At 41.6% G+C, this 20,363-nt stretch overlaps 1 protein-coding gene across 3 annotated transcripts in view; it reads left to right on the top strand.

The window, feature by feature from the left end:
- Positions 1-20,363, top strand: part of kif13ba (kinesin family member 13Ba) — an 89,646-nt gene that overhangs the window by 52,429 nt on the left and 16,854 nt on the right. For 2 of the 3 annotated variants that reach the window (XM_080440549.1, XM_080440550.1), the window contains exons 10-29: positions 2,681-2,793; positions 3,383-3,494; positions 6,247-6,459; positions 8,541-8,651; positions 9,000-9,134; positions 9,274-9,404; positions 9,512-9,604; positions 10,241-10,434; positions 11,026-11,305; positions 12,409-12,571; positions 13,024-13,170; positions 13,318-13,467; positions 13,995-14,117; positions 14,862-15,035; positions 15,799-15,956; positions 17,253-17,385; positions 18,723-18,908; positions 19,066-19,165; positions 19,503-19,632; positions 20,285-20,340. In XM_080440549.1, coding sequence (XP_080296675.1) covers positions 2,681-2,793; positions 3,383-3,494; positions 6,247-6,459; positions 8,541-8,651; positions 9,000-9,134; positions 9,274-9,404; positions 9,512-9,604; positions 10,241-10,434; positions 11,026-11,305; positions 12,409-12,571; positions 13,024-13,170; positions 13,318-13,467; positions 13,995-14,117; positions 14,862-15,035; positions 15,799-15,956; positions 17,253-17,385; positions 18,723-18,908; positions 19,066-19,165; positions 19,503-19,632; positions 20,285-20,340 — 2,902 coding nt within the window. Of the gene's footprint in view, positions 1-2,680; positions 2,794-3,382; positions 3,495-6,246; positions 6,460-8,540; positions 8,652-8,999; positions 9,135-9,273; positions 9,405-9,511; positions 9,605-10,240; positions 10,435-11,025; positions 11,306-12,408; positions 12,572-13,023; positions 13,171-13,317; positions 13,468-13,994; positions 14,118-14,861; positions 15,036-15,798; positions 15,957-17,252; positions 17,386-18,722; positions 18,909-19,065; positions 19,166-19,502; positions 19,633-20,284; positions 20,341-20,363 lie in introns of those variants that run through there. The other variant, XM_080440551.1, reaches the window with a different exon arrangement.

Raw genomic sequence — 20,363 nt, forward strand, 5'->3', positions numbered from 1 at the left:
ATGCATTTTGGAAACTGTAAATTGGTCCTTTTTTGACCTGTCAAAGAGTATGGTACAGTAGACTAACTTACCACACAACTAAAACGAATATATTCAAAGATTTGATTTGCCACATACATGTACATACATACAAGTTAAATGTTGATGTGGCTGACTGCTAGAATGTTGACAATGTCACATACAGTGTACAAATAATAGAAGGTAATACAAACGTTTTACTGTTAGTAGTAATACGTTAAGAAATAGAGCGTTGTTAAATCAAAAAGATTACAAAAACAGCATTGATATAGACCAATATTGGTGTAATGAATGACCACAGAAACTACAGTAATACAGTACCATAGAAATAACCTTCCCTGCATTATTGATGCATGATAGAGACTATAGGCTACACAGAGAAAAACGAATGAATTTAGAAACTAAACATCTGTGTGCTATGCCTTATGAAAAACATGACTTGCAGCAATTGCACAAGAGCTTAAAACACAGTTACAGCAGCTAGAAAAAGCAAAAATAGCATACACAGTGCAAAATGGTAGCCTATACAATGGATATCAGCAGTGTGTCGGTCTTGTATCAGTCTGTCTCCCTGGATCTGAAAAGTACAAACGTTCTTGTTAAAGTGTATGTTAATCGTCGTTATACATCATCGCTTTGTCTGTTTAGACAAGTAGGCCACGCTGTCTGTTGCGTCACATGTAAAATACAGGAAAAATAGCGATCTAACAATAATTACATCTACACAATGACTAAGTGTAGATGTAATTAAAGTGATTAGCAGAGAAACACATTTCTCTACACACACAGATGATCAACTATAGCTTCACTGCAATGACATGCAGGGAAATGGAAAGGCCCTTAACCCTTTCAGACCGAGAACGCATCTGTTTGTCATTTTAAGATTTCTTTGGGCTATTTTCTTTTTTTTTAAACATGAAAATGTGTGTAAATCTTTGAATATCTATTTTTCCATAGCAAACATTTTTAACTCTGTTACAACTTCTGGGGGGGGGGGGTCCCTGGAAAAAAATATTTTGAGATGGGGGTTCATATAATTTTGGCGGTCCTTGACATGAAAAGGTTTGAAAACCACTGATAATAGCAACACTTTTTTTCCCCAAAAAACTGAGAGACATTTGTAGAATCCCCCCAGAAGCAAAGATTTGAGTTACAAATGTTTGCTTTGAAAAATATATAAATTCTAAGATTTGCTCAAATGTTAACGATTTTTCAAAAATCAACCAAATAAGACTTTCCACCTCACGTGGTATTGAGGCAATATTCTTGTAATAATCATTCATCAATCATTTTCTATCCTCAGTGTTGTCTGAATCCTCCATAAATCCCGTAAAGCCATAGATGTCGGCCTGTTTGCACCACATTGCATTTCTGAACACCAGCAAGTGCTTTCTCACCAACACATTAAAGCTCTGCTGTGATTGCACCTGCTTCACTCTGATGATTGTAAATTCTTCATCCGAGTTTCATAGAAATGTCCACGGCAAACCATGAAATTGGAGCATTAAAAGTAATTTATGACTGTTTTGCATTGTCTGTCCAAGCACAGACATAGTAACACCCCCCACCTGCTCTCGCTCTCTCTATCTCTCCATCTCTCTCTCTCTTTCTCTCTTTCCCTCTCTCTGAACAAGGGCAGTCTTTGTTTTCACATCACACTGTAATCTTCCTGCTCTTTTCTCACTCAGCACGACCTCCGGACGCGCACACACACACACACACACAGTCCCCCGCGCACACACACACACACACAGTCCCCCGCGCACACACACACACACAAAATACATGCACCCACCAACAATCTCCCAACACACACACAATCCCCCTGTATGGTCTCTCTCTCTCACACACACACACACACACACACACACACACACACACACGTTCACCTGCCCATCTCTCTCTCACACACACACACGCACACGCGCACGCGCACACACACACACACACACACACACACACACACACACACACACACACACACACACACACACACACACACACACATGCATGTAGTATTGCTGCCAGTGTCCTTTCTGTCTTACTGCCATTGCTTTCTCTCTCTCTCTCTCTCTCTCTCTCTCTCTCTCTCTCTCTCTCTCTCTCTCTCTCTCTTCGCAGTGTGTTCTCAGAAACACTACCAGCGAACTCATCATCATCATTAATATCACTCTTCCTTTCTCATATCTGCTCCTCCCCCTGCAGAGCATTCAGGATGTCCAATCACACAGAACAATAGCAGTGTTGTGTATACAGTGCGTGTGTGTGTGTGTGTGTGTGTGTGCGCGCTGCACTGCACGCTGTATGGAATGTCCTCTCGGTTAATGAGCCTTTTAATGTGCAGTACTGTACATCAGCCTGACTAGCAAACCCTGGGCTCTGCCGTACTGTAACTGTTCATCTTTCTACTGTACATCTGTTGTTGTTGCTTCACCGGAGTGAGGAGCCACACAGTCTGCCATTTAAATAAATGCACTCCGAGGATGTACAAACAAACCCTGTTCTAAGATGATTTGGCCTTCAGCCATGAAATAAAAACCAAAGTGCTGTTTACACTTTCTCTCTCCATAGGAATTCATTAACATTTGGTTGCTTGCAATGTCAGTTTTGTCTTCAAATGTAAGTTTGTGACCCCCCTCTGTCTGTCTCTGTCTCTGTATAGACGAGTGGAGAGAAGGTCAGCAAGTTGAGTTTGGTGGATCTGGCTGGCAGCGAGAGAGCAGCCAAGACCGGAGCTGCAGGGGATAGGCTGAAGGAAGGCAGCAACATCAACAAGTAATTACACACACACACACACACACACACACACACACACACACACACACACACACACACACACACACACACACACACACACACACACACACACACACACACACACACACTGTTATCATTAAGATTAGAGCATTTGAAGTTGTCAAATTATCCATACAGTATGTTAAGTAGCATCTTCCATAAATTCTTAGTAATAGTGTCTGATAAATTCATATTAAAGCAAATGTTAAAGCCTCAATCTGTGATTTATTCACCTGGTTGACAGCAAGGAATATGACTTAAACATCATCATTTTGCATATTGTGTGTGTGTCACACGTTAGGACACGTTAGATCATACGAACATTTTCAGTTGTGAGATTTTATCTTGCTTTAATCCATGCATACACAACAAGCATGTGTGTATGTATGGTAAACCTCTCCATTATTCAACAAAATACGAAAAGTGGGCCGGGTGAGCTAAAATAAGTAGCAAATGGTGATTATGGTCCGGATCCAGGTTAGCTTTCTACTGCATGCTGGATGAATTACTGTTGCACGAGGTGGTTGACAAATATGTGTGTGTGTGTGTGTGTGTGTGTGTGTGTCAGGTCTCTGACTACCCTAGGGCTGGTGATCTCAGCACTGGCTGACCAGGGAGCGGGCAAGAACAAGAACAAGTTTGTTCCTTACAGAGACTCTGTTCTTACATGGCTCCTGAAGGTAATACACATGCAAATACGCATACTGTACACACACACGTAGACTAGGATCACATACAAATACACATACTGTACACACACACGTAGACTAGGATCACATACAAATACAGTGTATTTGTATGTGAATATTTAATACACATACTGTACACACACAGGTAGACTAGGATCACATAACAAATACACATACTGTACACACGCGTAGACTAGGATCACATACAAATACACATACTGTACACACACACGTAGACTAGGATCACATACAAATACACATACTGTACACACATGTAGACTAGGATCACATAACACATACTGTACACACACACGTAGACTAGGATCACATACAGATACACATACTGTACACACACGTAGACTAGGATCACATACAGATACACATACTGTACACACACGTAGACTAGGATCACATACAAATACACATACTGTACACACACGTAGACTAGGATCACATACAGATACACATACTGTACACACACGTAGACTAGGATCACATACAGATACACATACTGTACACACACGTAGACTAGGATCACATACAAATACACATACTGTACACACACGTAGACTAGGATCACATACAGATACACATACTGCACACACATTTTCCCACCAAGTAATAAATGCATATTAACACCGGTGATACTGTATCAGTAACACCGGATGCCCTTGTGCATAATTCAATTACATTTTATTGACTACTTTAAATAACTTCATTACCGTTAACCAGTACGATACTCGACACGCCTGGTATTGGATTATTGGATTATGATATACAAGTAGACAATATCTCCAATCAGTCACAAACGGCAAATAAGCAGCACGATTGGATGGCATATTGAGTAATATTTTCTACACATTGTTGTAGAGTAACTAAAACACTCATGTTCGTACTGTCAAGTACACTTTAGAGCCTTCTCTCTCCCCCCACTACTCTCGTTAACGTGGTACTGTATGTCAAATGTCTCCGCTAGAGTAGACTCTAGGTGTAGACTTAATCGGGGGCAGACGGATCAATCACTTTCAGTTTATAATAATGGTGTCCGTCATCCGACGTTCATCATCCGATCCAAAGATGAACTAAATGGGTTTTATTTATGATTGTTTCTTTAAATATAGTAATAATTTAACTCATTGAGTGCCATTAACGTGTTTCACGTGTTTTAGCGCTATGGTGCAACGTGCCATTAACGTGTTTCACGTGTTTTTGAAAAAAAATTAAGATATCATAGAAGATACCCAAGATATCATTATCTGAAGATTTGCAGCTCCATCCACTCCTTGTTTAACTTATAACTGAAAAAGGCTGTATCTCGTTTCCTAAGCACTTTTTTTTTTTACTTTGAAAAAATAAAAAAATAAAAATCGTAATGGCCAGAAATAGATAATAATAATTTGGGCACTCAATGAGTTAATAATAATAATTTATTATAAATACATTAAAATTGTGTTATTTTCTCAGTGGGCAAGTAATGTTATGTATGTGTATGCCTGCATAACGTGGAACACCGGTTACATCAGCTACTGCGGCAGCAGCTAAAAACAGAAATGCACATGCACACACAGACTGACAAAGGTGCTTGTAAGGTCAATGTAGTAAAATGAACTCTGAAGATTTCACTTTGTACAGACATGACAACACACAATTACATTTCCTCTCTCTCTCTTGACACTAGAAACAAATTTCCTAAGAAAATTTAAGTGTGCCTGCACCTGGCTGGAGACTCAAAATAGTGTCACTACAAAGTACCACCAATCGACTCCAAATGGCCTAAAACGTGCTCCTAACAGGTTTTTGGGTGGTCCATTTTGGTGGAGTAAAAAAAAAGCAGCAAAAAATATATTTAAAAAATATTAAAAAAATAAACCAAAACCTAAAAAAGGAAAATTAAAAAAACAAAAAAAAGGAGCATCTTAACACATTCCATGCCAGACGTTAATCTCATAATGTACTCACCAGTGCCAACGTGTTATTGTTGTTTTTTTGTTTTTTTCACGTCGCCATAGACCTTGTTAAAATCCTTAAGATTGAGCTGTGCACTGTCTGTTTACATCGGCGACTCCTCACTGAATCTACCAGTGAAAACCACGTGTCAAACGGAGCTCCATGGTTGTAGTTAGAGCGGATTACGTTAAACAGTGATATGCGAGGAGAAAAAACTACAGGAAGAGAATTGAGTTTCAGTTTCGTCATTAGAACGAGGGCCGACGTGATCGGCAAAACCGGATCCCAAATAATTCTGTTTCCGGTCTTCAAACCGGAACCGGAAATGGATCAAAAAATTCCGAAAGTGCACCTGGGGGAGTTCTACGCGAACCGGCGGTTCGCGTAGATCTACGCGATTGGCACGCTGCGGCTTTAAATAGGTTCGTGTAGATCTACGCGATTGGCATTCAATGTGTTAAAGATTAAAAATAAATAGAAATAATAATAATTAAAAAAATTACTCAAATGGTTTCAAGTGCTTGTTTCACCCCCTTCTGAAGGTCTGAGGCAAAAGTCTGATGTAATTGTTCGCAGACCCCCACTTAGGGGGCGTAGGCAAAGTTTCGGAGCGTTTCGGGCACTTTCGGAGCGTTTACGCTCACCACAGAGTTTGTTTCTCGGCGCTGACTGACAAAGGTGCAAGCCACATAGGTGTAGAATGTAGTAAAATGAACTCTTTGTACAGACATGACGACACACTTACATTTCCTCTCTCTCTCGCCTCATCTTTCATCTCTTATCTCTCCGTCACCAGGACAGCCTCGGTGGGAACAGCCGCACGGCCATGGTTGCCACGGTGAGCCCCGCGGCCGACAACTACGACGAGACGCTTTCGACGCTGCGCTACGCCGACCGCGCCAAGAGCATCGTCAACCACGCCGTGGTCAACGAGGACCCCAACGCCAGGATCATCAGAGAGCTACGCGAGGAGGTGGAGAAGCTCCGAGACCAGCTCACACAGGCCGAGGTCAGAGAACACAAACTAACTCTATGGGACAAAGTCGGAAGACATTTAACCAATTGAGCCCGGGGACGCATCTGTGTGTCATTTTTTGATTTTGTTGGGCTATTCAAAAATAGCAGATATACAACCTCATAGCGCGGCACCGAGTGCCGCGCTATGAGCTTGTAGATCTGCTATTTTTGAGAAATTGTGAAAATATGTGCAAATCTTTGAATATATTTTCTTAAAAGCGAACATTTGTAACTCAAATCTTTGCTTCTGGGGGTCCCTGGAACAAAATATTTTGAGAGGGGGGTCCGCGGCCAAATACATATCATTTTGGGGGTCCTTGACATGAAAAAGTTTGAGAACCACTGATATAGCAACATTACGCTAGGATTTAGAAGACATTTTGTAGAATCGGCCTCAGGTCTTAATGGGTTAAATTAATATATGGCTAGATAAGAAAAAACATCTAGCTGTCTCAAAGTCAAGGAGTTTTAAATTTGAGGAAGGTAAAAAAACGGAGCACATGAATATTCATATAAGCGATGAATAACAAAAAAAAGGACTGATATTGCTTGCGTTCAGCTTCTTCTTTTAATTTCAGCTACTGTGCACCGCTCTGCTGACACTGCATTTACAGCATCGCAAATGAAATTTAAGAGAATGTTTGCCGCATGAGGCCGAGTGTCTGTTATGCAAACTAGAACTAGAACCAAGTTGACAATGGCTTTTATTTTGGTTTGCTTGTTTGTGAGCTCATCTAAATGTAACACGACTGTGGCAGCCTGGCAACAAGATATATCACAGCAAATGTAGGCCTGTGAAGTGTGAATTTAATGAAATTGTTATTATGTTGTGGCAAAATGTGTGTTATCTGCAGATATCGAATCGGTATCTGAAGCACTTATAGGGCATGGTATCTTCATGATAAATGTGGTGATAATACCCCTGTTGTGTGTATATATTAGGGGTGGAAATCGCTAGGTACCTGACGATCCGATTCAGAGGGCTACGAGTCGATTATATTGCGATTATTGTGATGCATTGCGATTAATTTACTTCCATTATCTTTTATTGATAATAAAAACGAATGGAAGAGATGCGTCACTGTCAGCTGGAAGGTTATATTTGCCAACATCAACAATTGCAGAAAACCAGCAAGAAAATAAAAGTCCTTTTTTGTAAAATAATACTGACCTATAACAAAGGCTTCTCAATATTCTCATAACCAACCAAAATATCTCTGTTGCTCTGTGCAATTAGTGATATGATGAAAAAAAAGAAGAAATCTCCCCCCCCAAAAAAAAAAATATTTTTTTTTTATTATCAATTTTTGACATTTATGAATCGATTCATAATTGTCCATGTCAGAATCGCGATTACTCTATGAATTGGTTTTATTTTCCACCCCTAGTATATATATACATATATATATATATACAATATATATATATATATATATATAGACGGTAGGAAAGTTGGGAGTGAGACAGTGTGGAGAGACAGGCAGTAGGAAGTACAATTGATCCCACATCAGAAGGGTTAGTTCCGGAGGCGAGCATCTTCACAGCTATAACACAATTGAATATCCTTCAAATGCCTCAAGGGGAATGATATGAATTTAAGTCTTTATAAGGGCCTGTGGCTGGTAAATCCCCAAATTCTTGAGATGCTTGAGCCGTTTCACCACCCAGATAGATAGGTTAGCAGGCCAAGTGGGCGGCAGACTAAAGAAACAACTGCAGCCACATCTATAATTTACCAGCTTGTGGCGGATATTAATAAGCCTACTCTGAATGGAGAAGTGAGAAGCGGATGGAAAAATACAATTGAGGGGGCGTAGAGAGAGTCCAGAAAAAGACAGAAAATAGCTGTTGTCTCTTCCTGTGGCATAATCCACATTTCCCATAGTCAAACAGGGTTCATTACAACAGAACATTGTGCAGCCCAAGTAGGGAGACAATAATATGTAGTCAGTCTGGCTCAGAGTTTTGCAAGCTATAAGTTTCAACGTGTCTTTGTAACATCTTGTGTACGTACTTGTATACAGTATAAGTAAAAAAATATGTTTTTTGTACTGTTCCTCTCCTCTCCTCCAGTCTATGAAGGCTCCAGATTTGAAGGAGAGGTTAGAGGAGTCAGAGAAACTCATCCAGGAGATGACTGTCACCTGGGAGGAGAAACTCCGCAAGACAGAGGAGGTTGCACAGGTAACGCACACACAACACGCACACACGTGGATGGTCATTACAGATGCCGTTTTATTTTATATTGCTAGTTTATGACTTTATCCTATTCATAACTTCTTCATTTGTTTGTATTATTAGTATTCACATGAATATTAGCATTATTCATGTTGATGAAGCTCAAAGTACCAGAATTTCACCTGAACCTTGAGCTAGATAAGACAAAAATGACTCATGATTGGTGTTGATTCAGTGTTTTTGTGTGTGTGTGTGTGTGTGTGTGTGTGTGTGTGTGTGTGTGTGTGTGTGTGTGTGTGTGTGTGTGTGTGTGTGTGTGTGTGTGTGTGTGTGTGTGTGTGTGTGTGTGTGTAGGAGCGTCAAAAGCAGTTGGAGAGTCTGGGTATTTCCCTCCAGTCTTCAGGGATCAAAGTAGGAGATGACAAGTGTTTCCTGGTTAACCTCAATGCTGATCCTGCACTCAATGAACTGCTGGTCTACTATCTGAAGGTACAGGCACACACACACACACACACACACACACGCATCATAAGACAATTACTCCATGAACGGTGCACTTACAAACCGGTTCAGCTAGCAGAACAACACTGTGCGGTAGTGAACGTGCGTTTGTCGTTGTGCGTTCCAGGATCACACAAAGGTGGGCTCAGCAGACTCTCAGGACATCCAGCTGTGTGGGATGGGGATCCAGGCTGAGCACTGTGTCATCAACATCACCGCCGACGCTACCGTCATGCTCACACCATACCGCAACTCCAGGTAAAGGACCTGGACGCCTGGCGTAGCTGTACAGTACATCTGGCTGTCTGCCCGTCTAGCGTTTTGTCTTGTTATATGACTGTGTGTGTGTGTGTGTGTGTTTGCAGAACGTGTGTGAACGGCTCTCCAGTCAGTGTCACCAGCGCCCAACAGCTTCACCATGGAGACAGAATCCTGTGGGGCAACAACCATTTTTTCAGGTACGGGGCCAGCTCTGTTTTGTCCATGTTTTAACTACACACTGGAATGGACTTTTTTTAATCATGAATAGTCAACTAAACTTCATGTTGACCAATTCACACATGGGAGCTGCCCAGTACAACCACTATCTTCTCAGAGGTCTTCAACAGGGGGTCCGCGACCCCTAGGGGGTCCGCGGAGGTACTGCAGGGGGTCCGCGAAATTGTTTGATTAAAAAAAAAAAAAACGTTTTAAAAAAGTTTTTATAATTTTTTCCCCCAAAAATTTCAAGATGTCTTTAAACATAATATGACATATTTTAATAGCTTAGTATTGAATGCACAATAGCATGGTATGTTTATACATATTTTGTAGAGATAGAAAAGGTCTTTTGCACACCTACTGGGACAACCTGTGGGTAGGAGCAGGCTCCAGGCAACCATTTGTTCATGTTTATACATATAAAACACATACGATACATGTGGTGGCCTACCCCCTAACCTACGAGGTAGGGGGTCCCTGCTCCATCACCCCATCAGTTTGGGGGTCCCTGGCCTGAAAAGGTTGAAGACCCCTGTACTAAACAAATGAAATTTCAAAGGAATTAACTGAGCATCCACTCTATTCTCAATATCTCTCTCTCTCTGTCTGTCCAGGATCAACCTGCCAAAGCGCCGTGGTCGTGGGGTCGAGGATGAGGAGGCGGAGGGTGGTCAGATGAAGAAGAGTGGCAGCAATGAGCAGGATCTGGACGGCGACGGGGACACGGCCAGCGAGGTATCCAGTGAGGTCAGCTTCTCCTACGAGTTCGCCCAGACCGAGGTGATGATGAAAGCCCTCGGACACAACGGTGAGGAGAAGCTGACATACATCACATGGATGGATGGATGGATGGATGGATGGAAAAATAGAAACATAAATGATGGATGAATTGTTAGAAACATCATGAATGATGGATGAATGGATAGAAACATGGATGACGGTTAACCCATTGAGACCAGAAGCCGATTCTACAAAATGTCTTCTAAATCCCAACAGTTTTCTGAAAAACGTATGTTTCTATATCAGTGGTGCTCAAACTTTTTCATGTCAAGGACCCCCAAAATGATATGTATTTGGCCGCGGACCCCCATCTCAAAATGTTTAGTTCCAGGGGACCCCAAGAAGCAAAGATTTGAGTTAAAAATGTTCGCTTTAAACAATATATATTCAAAGATTTGCACACATTTTCACGATTTTTCAAAAATAGCAGATCTGCAAGCTCGTAGCGCGGCACTCGGTGCCGCGCTACGAGCTTGTATATCTGCTATTTTTGAATAGCCAAAGTGTACAAAAACAGAAACATGGATGATTAGACAGATGGGTGGACGATTACGGTAAACAGAAACATGCGTGGATGGGGTGGTTGTGAACAAAAACCCCTGTTCTCTTCCCATTGCAGACCCCATGCAGGCCGTGTTGCAGTCCCTGGAGCGTCAACACGAGGAGGAGAAACGCACGGCCCTGGAGAGACAGAGGCTCATATACGAACAGGAGCTCCAGCAGCTCCGCAAGAAGCTGCACCCCGGCGACCGTCAGTCGTCTTCCCAGAGCGGCGCTGGCCCGCCACAGCCGGGCCAGCCGGCGCAGCCGCAGTACCGCAGCCTGGAGAGACTGAGCACCGGAGGCATGTCGCACTCGGCCAGCGCCCAGAGCAGACTGCGACAGTGGAACGAGGAGAGGTCAGGACAGGACACTGGGTGGGGGTGGGAAGATGGACGGGTCTGGGTGTTAGGCTACCCCTTTCTTAACGTTTACGTATACCAGGTCGGCGTCGACTTGCCAATTACAGTGTGACCGTCCCACCAGGTTATGGAATCTAAACTATGCATAAATGAAAACACAAGACTTAAAGGAAAAATTACTTATTTTCTATCAATTACACACCAAAAACGAAAAAATCTCCATGAATTCGCCTTGAATTCATGGAGATTTTTTCAGTTTTTGACTCATTACTGAGCCAATAATTCGATGACTGGGTGGCTGGTCAGTAGGAGACTAAATTGAGTCTCCTGGAGTCTCTGCTGGTCATCAAATTACCGTATTGTCTCAGTAATGCGACAAAACCAAAATAATCTCCATGAATTCAAGGCTTCATGTAATTGATCACAAATAAGTAATTTTTGGGGTGAACTAAGTGAGGCGGTCGAGTTCAGCACTGACTTCGATAAAAATGTCCAAACTCCAGATGAAAGTCATGAAACTAATTACAGGTGGAACCATACCAACAGTTTACCAGCCATCTATCAACCATCTAAAATAGGATGCTCCATCAACACCCACTACTCATAAATTCAACTAAAGCTTGTTATAAAAACTTGTATTTAACACATTGACTGCCAGAATTATTTCAGATTTTTAGCTGTAGCCTGCCAGAGATTTTTCATTGAAAAAAAAAAGTTCTCAGGAGCCGAGATACAGAATTTTTAAGTTTTAAGTTAACAAGGAAGTGGATAGGAGTCTAAATCTTCGAACAATCATATCTCCTTGGTCTTTGGGTCAAATTATTATTATTATTATTATTATTATTTTTTTTTTTAAATAGAACGCAGATCTGCGTTCTTGGCAGCCCACGTATTTATTAAAAATAGAACGCAGATCTGCGTTTTTGGCAGCCAATGTGTTAATATAACATTTTACTTAGCAAGTTTTTTTACACACACACAAATAATGATGAAGGAAATGAGAGTAACCCTCCTCCTCTCTTTCTGTCACCCTCTCTCTACCCCTCTCTTTACGTCTCTTTCTCCCTCTCTCTCTCCTCCCTGCCTTTCTACCCCTGCAGGGAGGTGGTTTTGACGAGGAGTCTGAGGAAGTTAAGGGAGCAGATAGTGCGTGCCAACCTGTTGGTTCAGGAGGCAGGCTTCATCGCAGAGGAGTTGGACAAGCGCACCGAGTACAGAGTCACCCTGCAGATCCCTGCTGCTAACCTCAATGCCAATCGCAAGGTAACACACACACACCACGCACGCACCAACCAAACGATTGTCACCAAACTATTAAAAAGTAGATATCCACGTTTTTACTTAATACTAAAATCCCCAAAAGGTAGCACATCCCACATTTCAAATCAATAGAGGACAAAGTACTCACATTTCCACTTTTTTGTGGACGCTTCTTCAGAGCATTGCTCTGATGAAGGGTCTTAGTTGAAACGCGTAAGCCTCGTTTATTGGTGTGTGCCAATAAAAAAGTGGAAATGTGAGTACTTTGTTCTCCATTGACTTGAAAATTGGGATGTGCTACCATTTTGGGATTTTTTTTCAATTCCTATGTATACTAGATGTTGATGCGCAACCTCTTTTTTCGCTTATTTAGGCTTTAGTTTCCTCAGCTATTCAAGTTTGTCATTGTGTGTGTGTGTGTGTGTGTGTGTGTGTGTGTGTGTCTGTGTGCATAGCGTGATGCGGTGTTGAGCGAGCCAGCGGTGCAGGTTCGCCGTAAAGGGAAAGGCAAACAGATCTGGGCTCTGGAGAAGATGGAGAACAGGCTGGTGGACATGAGAGAACTGTATCAAGAGTGGAAGGACTATGATGATGATAACCCTGTAAGTCAGTAGTTCTCAAACTTTTCCGTTGCTTATCCCCTGCAAAAGTGCTGCACAGATCAGATGTGATAGGCTATATTAGTCCTGTGCAAACGGGTCTAAAGTCTCTATATTTATCTCAAGACTTTCTATCCTTGCGTCCTCTAGGTGATGCGTTCATACTTCCGCCGTGCCGACCCGTTCTTCGACGAGCAGGAGAACCACAGTCTGATCGGCGTGGCCAACGTCTTCTTGTCCAGTCTCTTCTACGACGTCAAGCTGCAGTATGCAGTTCCCATCATCAACCAGAAGGGGGAGGTACGGATACACTGCACCTAAGAGCCCTACATACACAGCTAAAGAGTATTAATTCCATCAACGGTTGACCCACACAACTTTCCATTTATAAAAAATGCACAATGGAATTTTTCAGTGAAAAGCCACCCAAACTATCATTGATACTTAACTCTTAAACTGCCAGGGTTTTTCAAAAATAGTACTCAAAAACTGCCAGCAGTTTACATGGTAAAACATAGGAAAAATGTTATTTATTTCTCCGTTTATTTTTTAACATTGAAGTGAATGGAGCAGCAACTTTTTGGAAAATGTTATCTCCTGGTTCTTTGTGAAGAACGGAAAAACCCAAAAAATAAAGAATAATTTTAGAAATGTTTTGATTTTGTTTTTGATTAAAAAACAAACAAACCTGGCAATAGCTTAATTCTCAAAAATGTTTATAAATGTTTTTGGCAGGTTAAGCAACATATACAACAAGCAATCTTTTCAATTTATTCCTTTTAAGAATCCCTTTTGATTTCTCTCCCCTCTCTTCCTCCTGGTGTCAGGTGGCGGGGCGTCTCCACGTGGAGGTGGTGAGAGTGGCGGGAGGCTTTGACGATGGCATGGCTGGGGGAGAGGACGAGAACAGCCCCGACGGAGAGATGCAGGACCGCAAACTGGTCTGCATGGTAGGAGAGAGACACACACACACACACACACACACACACACACACACACACACACACACACACACACACACACACACACACACACACACACACACACACACACACACACACACACACACACACACAAACAAACCAAAAGCACCATTCTTCATCGCACGCAGTGGTGTAAAGTAACTAAGTACATTTACTCAAGTACTGTACTTAAGTACAATTTTGAGGTATTTATACTTTACTGGAGTATTTCCCATTTTCAATACTTTTACTTCTACTCCACTACATCTCAGAGGCAAATATTGTACCTTTACTCCACTACAATTATTTGAAAACTTTAGGTACATAGTTACTTTGCATATATACATATATTACATTATAAAACATACATTAAACACTTCAGCGCTATTTTATACCTACAGTAGGCTATTTGAAAAATAGCAGATCTACAAGCTCACAACGCGTCGCATCGCGACGCGTTGTGAGCTTGTAGATCGGCTATTTTCAAACATTTTTGTACTTTTACTTTTGGTACTATAAGTACATTTTGATGCCAATACTTTTGTACTTTTACTCAAGTAACATTTTGAACACAGGCCTTTTAGTTGTAACAGAGTACTTCTACATTGCAGTGTTGATACTTTTACTTAAGTAAAAAAATTGAGTACTTTTTCCACCACTGACCGCACGTTGCGTAGTTTCGACAATACAGCTGCCAATGTTGAGTTGTCTTCAATGTCGTTTCCCGTCCAGATTAAGATCCTCCAGGCCACGGGTCTTCCCCAGTACCTGTCCAACTTTGTCTTCTGTCAGTACTCCTTCTGGGACCAGCCGGAGCCCATCATAGTGGCCCCTGAGGTGGACCCCTCCGCCTCCTCCCCCAGCAGCAAAGACCCTCACTGTATGGTGGTGTTTGACAGCTGTAAGGTGAGAGATCACTAGGCCTCTCTCTAGGGGTGGGCAACTTTGATGATGGAGAGGGTCACTATATTTCCACACTCACTCCAGAGGGCCGCATTGCATATACTGTCAGGCCATTCTATTTCACACAAAAGTAGCAAAAATAGCCGATCTACAAGCTCAAAAGTGCGACGCGTTTTGAGCTTCTAGATCGGCTATTTTTGCTATTTTTGAATTGGAATCCTGATCTACAAGCTTGAATCCTGATTTACAAGCTCAAAACGCATTGCAGTGCGACGCATATTGAGCTTGTACTGTATGTAGATCTGCTATTTTTTCTATTTTTGAATTGGATTCCAGATTTTTTTTTGTGCTATTTTTTTAATTGGAATCCTTAAAAGTAGCATTTTCTTTATGAACTTAAATACAAATATATTGGACATAAAAAAGACAAAAGATTTTTTATATGTAAATATTCAATTAAAACTTTATTCCAGACACACAGGGGGTCCATATTTCATACAGATAAAAACAAACTAATACTAGTCATTAAGCTACTAATATAGACTGAAGTAATTAAAGCGGGTCATCTTTGCATTTGTAACAGCTGAAATCAATAATATATCAGTACTCTGATATTAACCTGCGAGCCGCATTACGAGAAGGTGGGGGCCGCATGTGGCCCCCGGGCCGCCAGTTGCCCATGTATGCTCTCTAGGCCCAGCTTTTATTATATATCGCAGAAATATCGCAATATTCAATATTATGGAACGTCTTTGTGTCCTTCTAGGAGCTGGCAGTGACCGTAACAGAGGAGCTGATAGAGTACCTGACAGAGGGAGCCGTGGCCATCGAAGTGTTCGGTCACAGACAGGCTGATCCTGGGAGAAACCCTGCTCTGTGGGACCTCAGTATAATCCAGGCCAAGACACGCACACTGAGGGACAGGTACGCGCACGCACGCACGCACACACACACACACACACACACACACACACACACACACACACACACACACACACACACACACACACACACACACACACATGCCTGTGGTCACCGGCACACAAATGCATGCACATATACAGTATACTCTGTAAGATTGTGAGTGTTCATTTAATGACTTACTTTGAGAAAGTACAAATGGATGAATGAACCCTGAGGATTTTACTTTGCACACCAAACCTTTGTGGGTTTTCAGGATCAGACACCAACACTTAACACATTGGCTGCCAAAGACGCAGATCTGCGTTCTATTGAAAAAAAAAAAAATAATATATATATATATATTTATTTATTTATTTTTGACCCAAAGACCAAGGAGATATGATTTTTTTTCGAAGATTTAGACTCCCATCCACTTCCTTGTTAACTTAAAACTTAAAAATTCTGTATCTCGGCTCCTGAGTACTTTTGTTTTTTCATTGAAAAATCTCTGGCAGTCTACTGCAAAAAATCTGAAATAATTCTTGCAGGAAATGAGTTAATAAAGTGTTGGGTAAAATGGAGAGACGCTTAAACAGGTTCAGATTCAGATATTATATTTATCCCTCCGTGAATTTGGGGTGATACAAACCCAGTTGTCCAGGGAACGAGACGTCCAGGGAACGAGACGCATCTAAAATATGTCACATATAATAAAACACAATAAAACAATATCCCTAAAAATCACTAACAATACAAGTAAGAGTGAAAGAAATAAGATGACGTGACTATAGTAAAAGTTAGGTGGAATGCCATTGTTAAAATAGTTACTTGCACAGTAAGTAGAACGGGTACAGTACGTACTGGTGTAATATGAATGTATTTATATGTTGCACTGCATAGCATTGATCTGATGCACAGGTTTATGATAGAGGAGAATACAATTTACGTTCAAGTGTCATTGAAGCATACAATTTAAAAACTCTCAAGCTCAAACACCCTTGCTCTTATACACAAACGTTACGTGACAGTAGTTTTAGATTTGTTCTTTATCTAAGAGGAAGGCTATAAACCAATTTCTTGATAATAAAGATGTAGTATCATGATCTTTTAAGGTGAACGTGCAAAGAAATGAACTGAATACACCACATCCAAAACATTTATCAGATTTGAATTCCCAAATTTGGTTCATTTACTGTACGCCTGGATTTTTATGCAACCAAAACTTCCAATCTAATCACAAGATTCAAGATGCATCTTAATGTCCGCTGTACAAGAGAATCGACTGAAATGTGAGGCGGACATCGTCTCCCCCTGCAGGTGGAGCGAGGTGACGCGGCGCCTCGAGTTGTGGATTCAAATCCTGGAGATCAATGAGAATGGAGACTTTGTTCCTGTGGAGGTCGTACCTGCTAGAGACGTCCGCACTGGAGGCATCTTTCAACTACGGCAGGTGTGTGTGTGTGTGTGTGTGTGTTCATACATTTTAGCCACAAACCGACATTTGGTTACCACAGAGCAGCGATACTACGTGTGAATGAATGTGTGTAATCGTATGAACATTACAAAACTCCTGCGTTGTGACACGGAACCGAGCGCAGCAGAAAGCAAACACACGTCACCCGACTATGAGCGCTTAGTATCAAAATCACCTTTGTAGGTGAAAACGTTTTCACCTTTTTAGGTGAAAGGGTTATCACCTAAAATGGTAGCATGCAGCCACCTTTACAGGTCCATTTGGTTACAATTGTACACTCTCAGAGTTGAATACCCGAAAGGTTCTTTTCTTTCTTTTCTTTTTCTTTTATTTATTCAGGGAAGCCCATTGAGAGCAAGCTCTCTCTTTCAAGGACGCCCTGATAACAACATATAAAATACATACATGATGAGAAACAGTAACAAACATTTGAATCACATTACAATGTCACAGATGCAAATAAACATAGTGTTACATGAAACAGGTGCAGTCACTATGTAGTGTGTCCTCAAGAAGCACCCTGAATGAGACCAATCGCACCAGTTTCAGAGAGTCCTGAAGTTTGTTCCATTTGTGTGGAGCATAATACATGAAAGCAGTTTTTCCTTGTTCACTGCTCTTACGAGGACTGGTATATCTAATGTGTGTTTGTGAACGTGTTGAATGTCCGGTAACCTTTGGTTCCAAAAGCGAGGATAGGTATAAAGGAAGTTTACCACACAAGGCCTTATAAGTAAATAAAATACAATGTTGTTCTCTACGAACTGCGAGAGATGGCCAACCCACTTTATCATATAAAATACAGCGATGGGTGAGATAATTATCGCCAGTAATAAGCACTGTGGTAGACTGCTTCCAGAGGCTTCAGTGTGGAGAGTGAAGCATGCATATACAGTATATCCCCATAGTCAAATACAGACATTATTACAGATTGAATAATAGTCTTTCTGCTGGTAAAAGAAAAACAGGATTTGGTTAAACATTTAAATAGGTTAACTCATTCACTGCCAGAACATTTTTTTTTGCGTTTGCCCACTGCCAGAGATTTTTCATTGAAAAAAAAAAGTACTCAGGAGCCGAGATACAACATTTTTAAGTTTTAAGTTAACAAGGAAGTGGATGGGAGTCTAGATCTTCGAAAAATCATATCTCCTTGGTCTTTGGGTTAAAAAAATAAATACAAAAAATAAAAAGTCGTTTTAGTCGTTCTTGGCAGACAGGGCTTAAAGGACAGAAGTCGTTTTAGTCGTTCTAGGCAGGGAATGAGTTAACAAGATATTTAAACGTTTGTCTTCCTCTCTCACACCGTGCAGGGTCAGTCCCGTCGTATTCAGGTGGAGGTGCGTTCGGTGCAGGACTCTGGGACCATGCCCCTCATATCGGAGGTGTTGCTGGCCGTGTCTGTGGGCTGTGTGGAGATCAGACAGGCCAGAAACAACCAGAGCAAACCCACAGAACCCGCAGGGCCACAGGAAGCGGACGACATGGACAGCTACCAGGTCAGAGGGACACTCACTCATCATGTTGGATGCCTTCTTTCATTCAGAGGGAAATTAGTCGGACATGTCGGTCTACTGTCTAACGTAGCCTGTTAATCTGTACTTTACACGTGTGTGTGTGTGTGTGTGTGTGTGTGTGTTTGTGTGTGTGTTGTAGGAGCGTGACTTGGAGCGTTTGAGGCGTCAGTGGCTGGAAGCTCTCACCAAGAGACAAGAATACCTTGACCAACATTTACAGAACCTGGTCAGCAAGACGGGTAACGCACGCACAAACACACACACACACACACACACACACACACACACACACACACACACACACACACACACACACACACACACACACACACACACACAGATCAGTGTTTCCGAAACACAGGGTCGCGGACCTGTTTTTGTGTTGTTGTTTTTTATAATAATACAAAGTTAATTCTTTCCAAAATAACATAAATAGCAGATACAAGCTCACAGCGTGTCCCGATGTGACGCATCATGAGCGTATAGATCTGCTGTTTTGCATGTGTATTAGGAGTGTGAATATGAGTGTATTATTAGGAGCTCATAGAACATGACTTCCATTGTGATGCTGTACAGAGAAGACAGAGGACGATGTGGAGAGAGAAGCTCAGTTATTGGAGTGGCGTCTGACGCTGACGGAGGAGAGAAACGCCGTCATGGTTCCTTCTGCAGGCAGCGGGATCCCTGGAGCTCCTGCTGAGTGGTGGTAACACTTTGTCTGTGTATCTGTATGCGTGCACAGTGAAATCCACAGTGCTAGATTTTAAGCACGTGAATCCTAGCATCCCCATTCTGAGCATGTAATAAGCATGCGAAAATAGGTTATCTACAAGCTCACAAAGCGACCGTGTTGTTAAACCTGAGAGTGTACACTCTCAGAGTTAAATTAACACTGAGGATTTTACTGTGTGCACAGTTTTAGTTTAACTTAAAGATAAAGTTAAACTCACACTCTGGATTTTACTGTGTGTGTCTAATGTTTGTATCTAATTGATGGTACAGTTTGCCTGCGGTTAGGGGATAACACTTTTCATTAATAATTGATGACAGAGTTTATATGTATGCCAATACCCCATCGTTGTAAATAATGTGGAGGGTTAAACTTTAAAGCGTTTACATGTGTTACATTAAGGTGACTATATAATAACCCAGCTTACATAGTTTGGTTATTAGCAATCTGATTTCTGTAGCTTTGGTTTTATTCAACATTCATACATGCCTATATAAATGGAAAGACTGAGCAATTGTGTGTGTGTGTGTGTGTGTGTGTGTGTGTGTGTGTGTGTGTGTGTGTGTGTGTGTGTGTGTGTGTGTGTGTGTGTGTGTGTGTGTGTGTGTGTGTGTGTGTGTGTCTGTAGGGTTCCTCTCCCGGGGATGGAGACCCACACCCCTGTTCTCTTCCTGGACCTCAGTGGTAAGCCTGCCCTCCCTCCCCAT

This window comes from Gymnoscopelus braueri (genome assembly GCF_963280865.1).
Source record: "Gymnoscopelus braueri genome assembly, chromosome: 1".
Lineage (NCBI taxonomy): Eukaryota > Metazoa > Chordata > Actinopteri > Myctophiformes > Myctophidae > Gymnoscopelus > Gymnoscopelus braueri.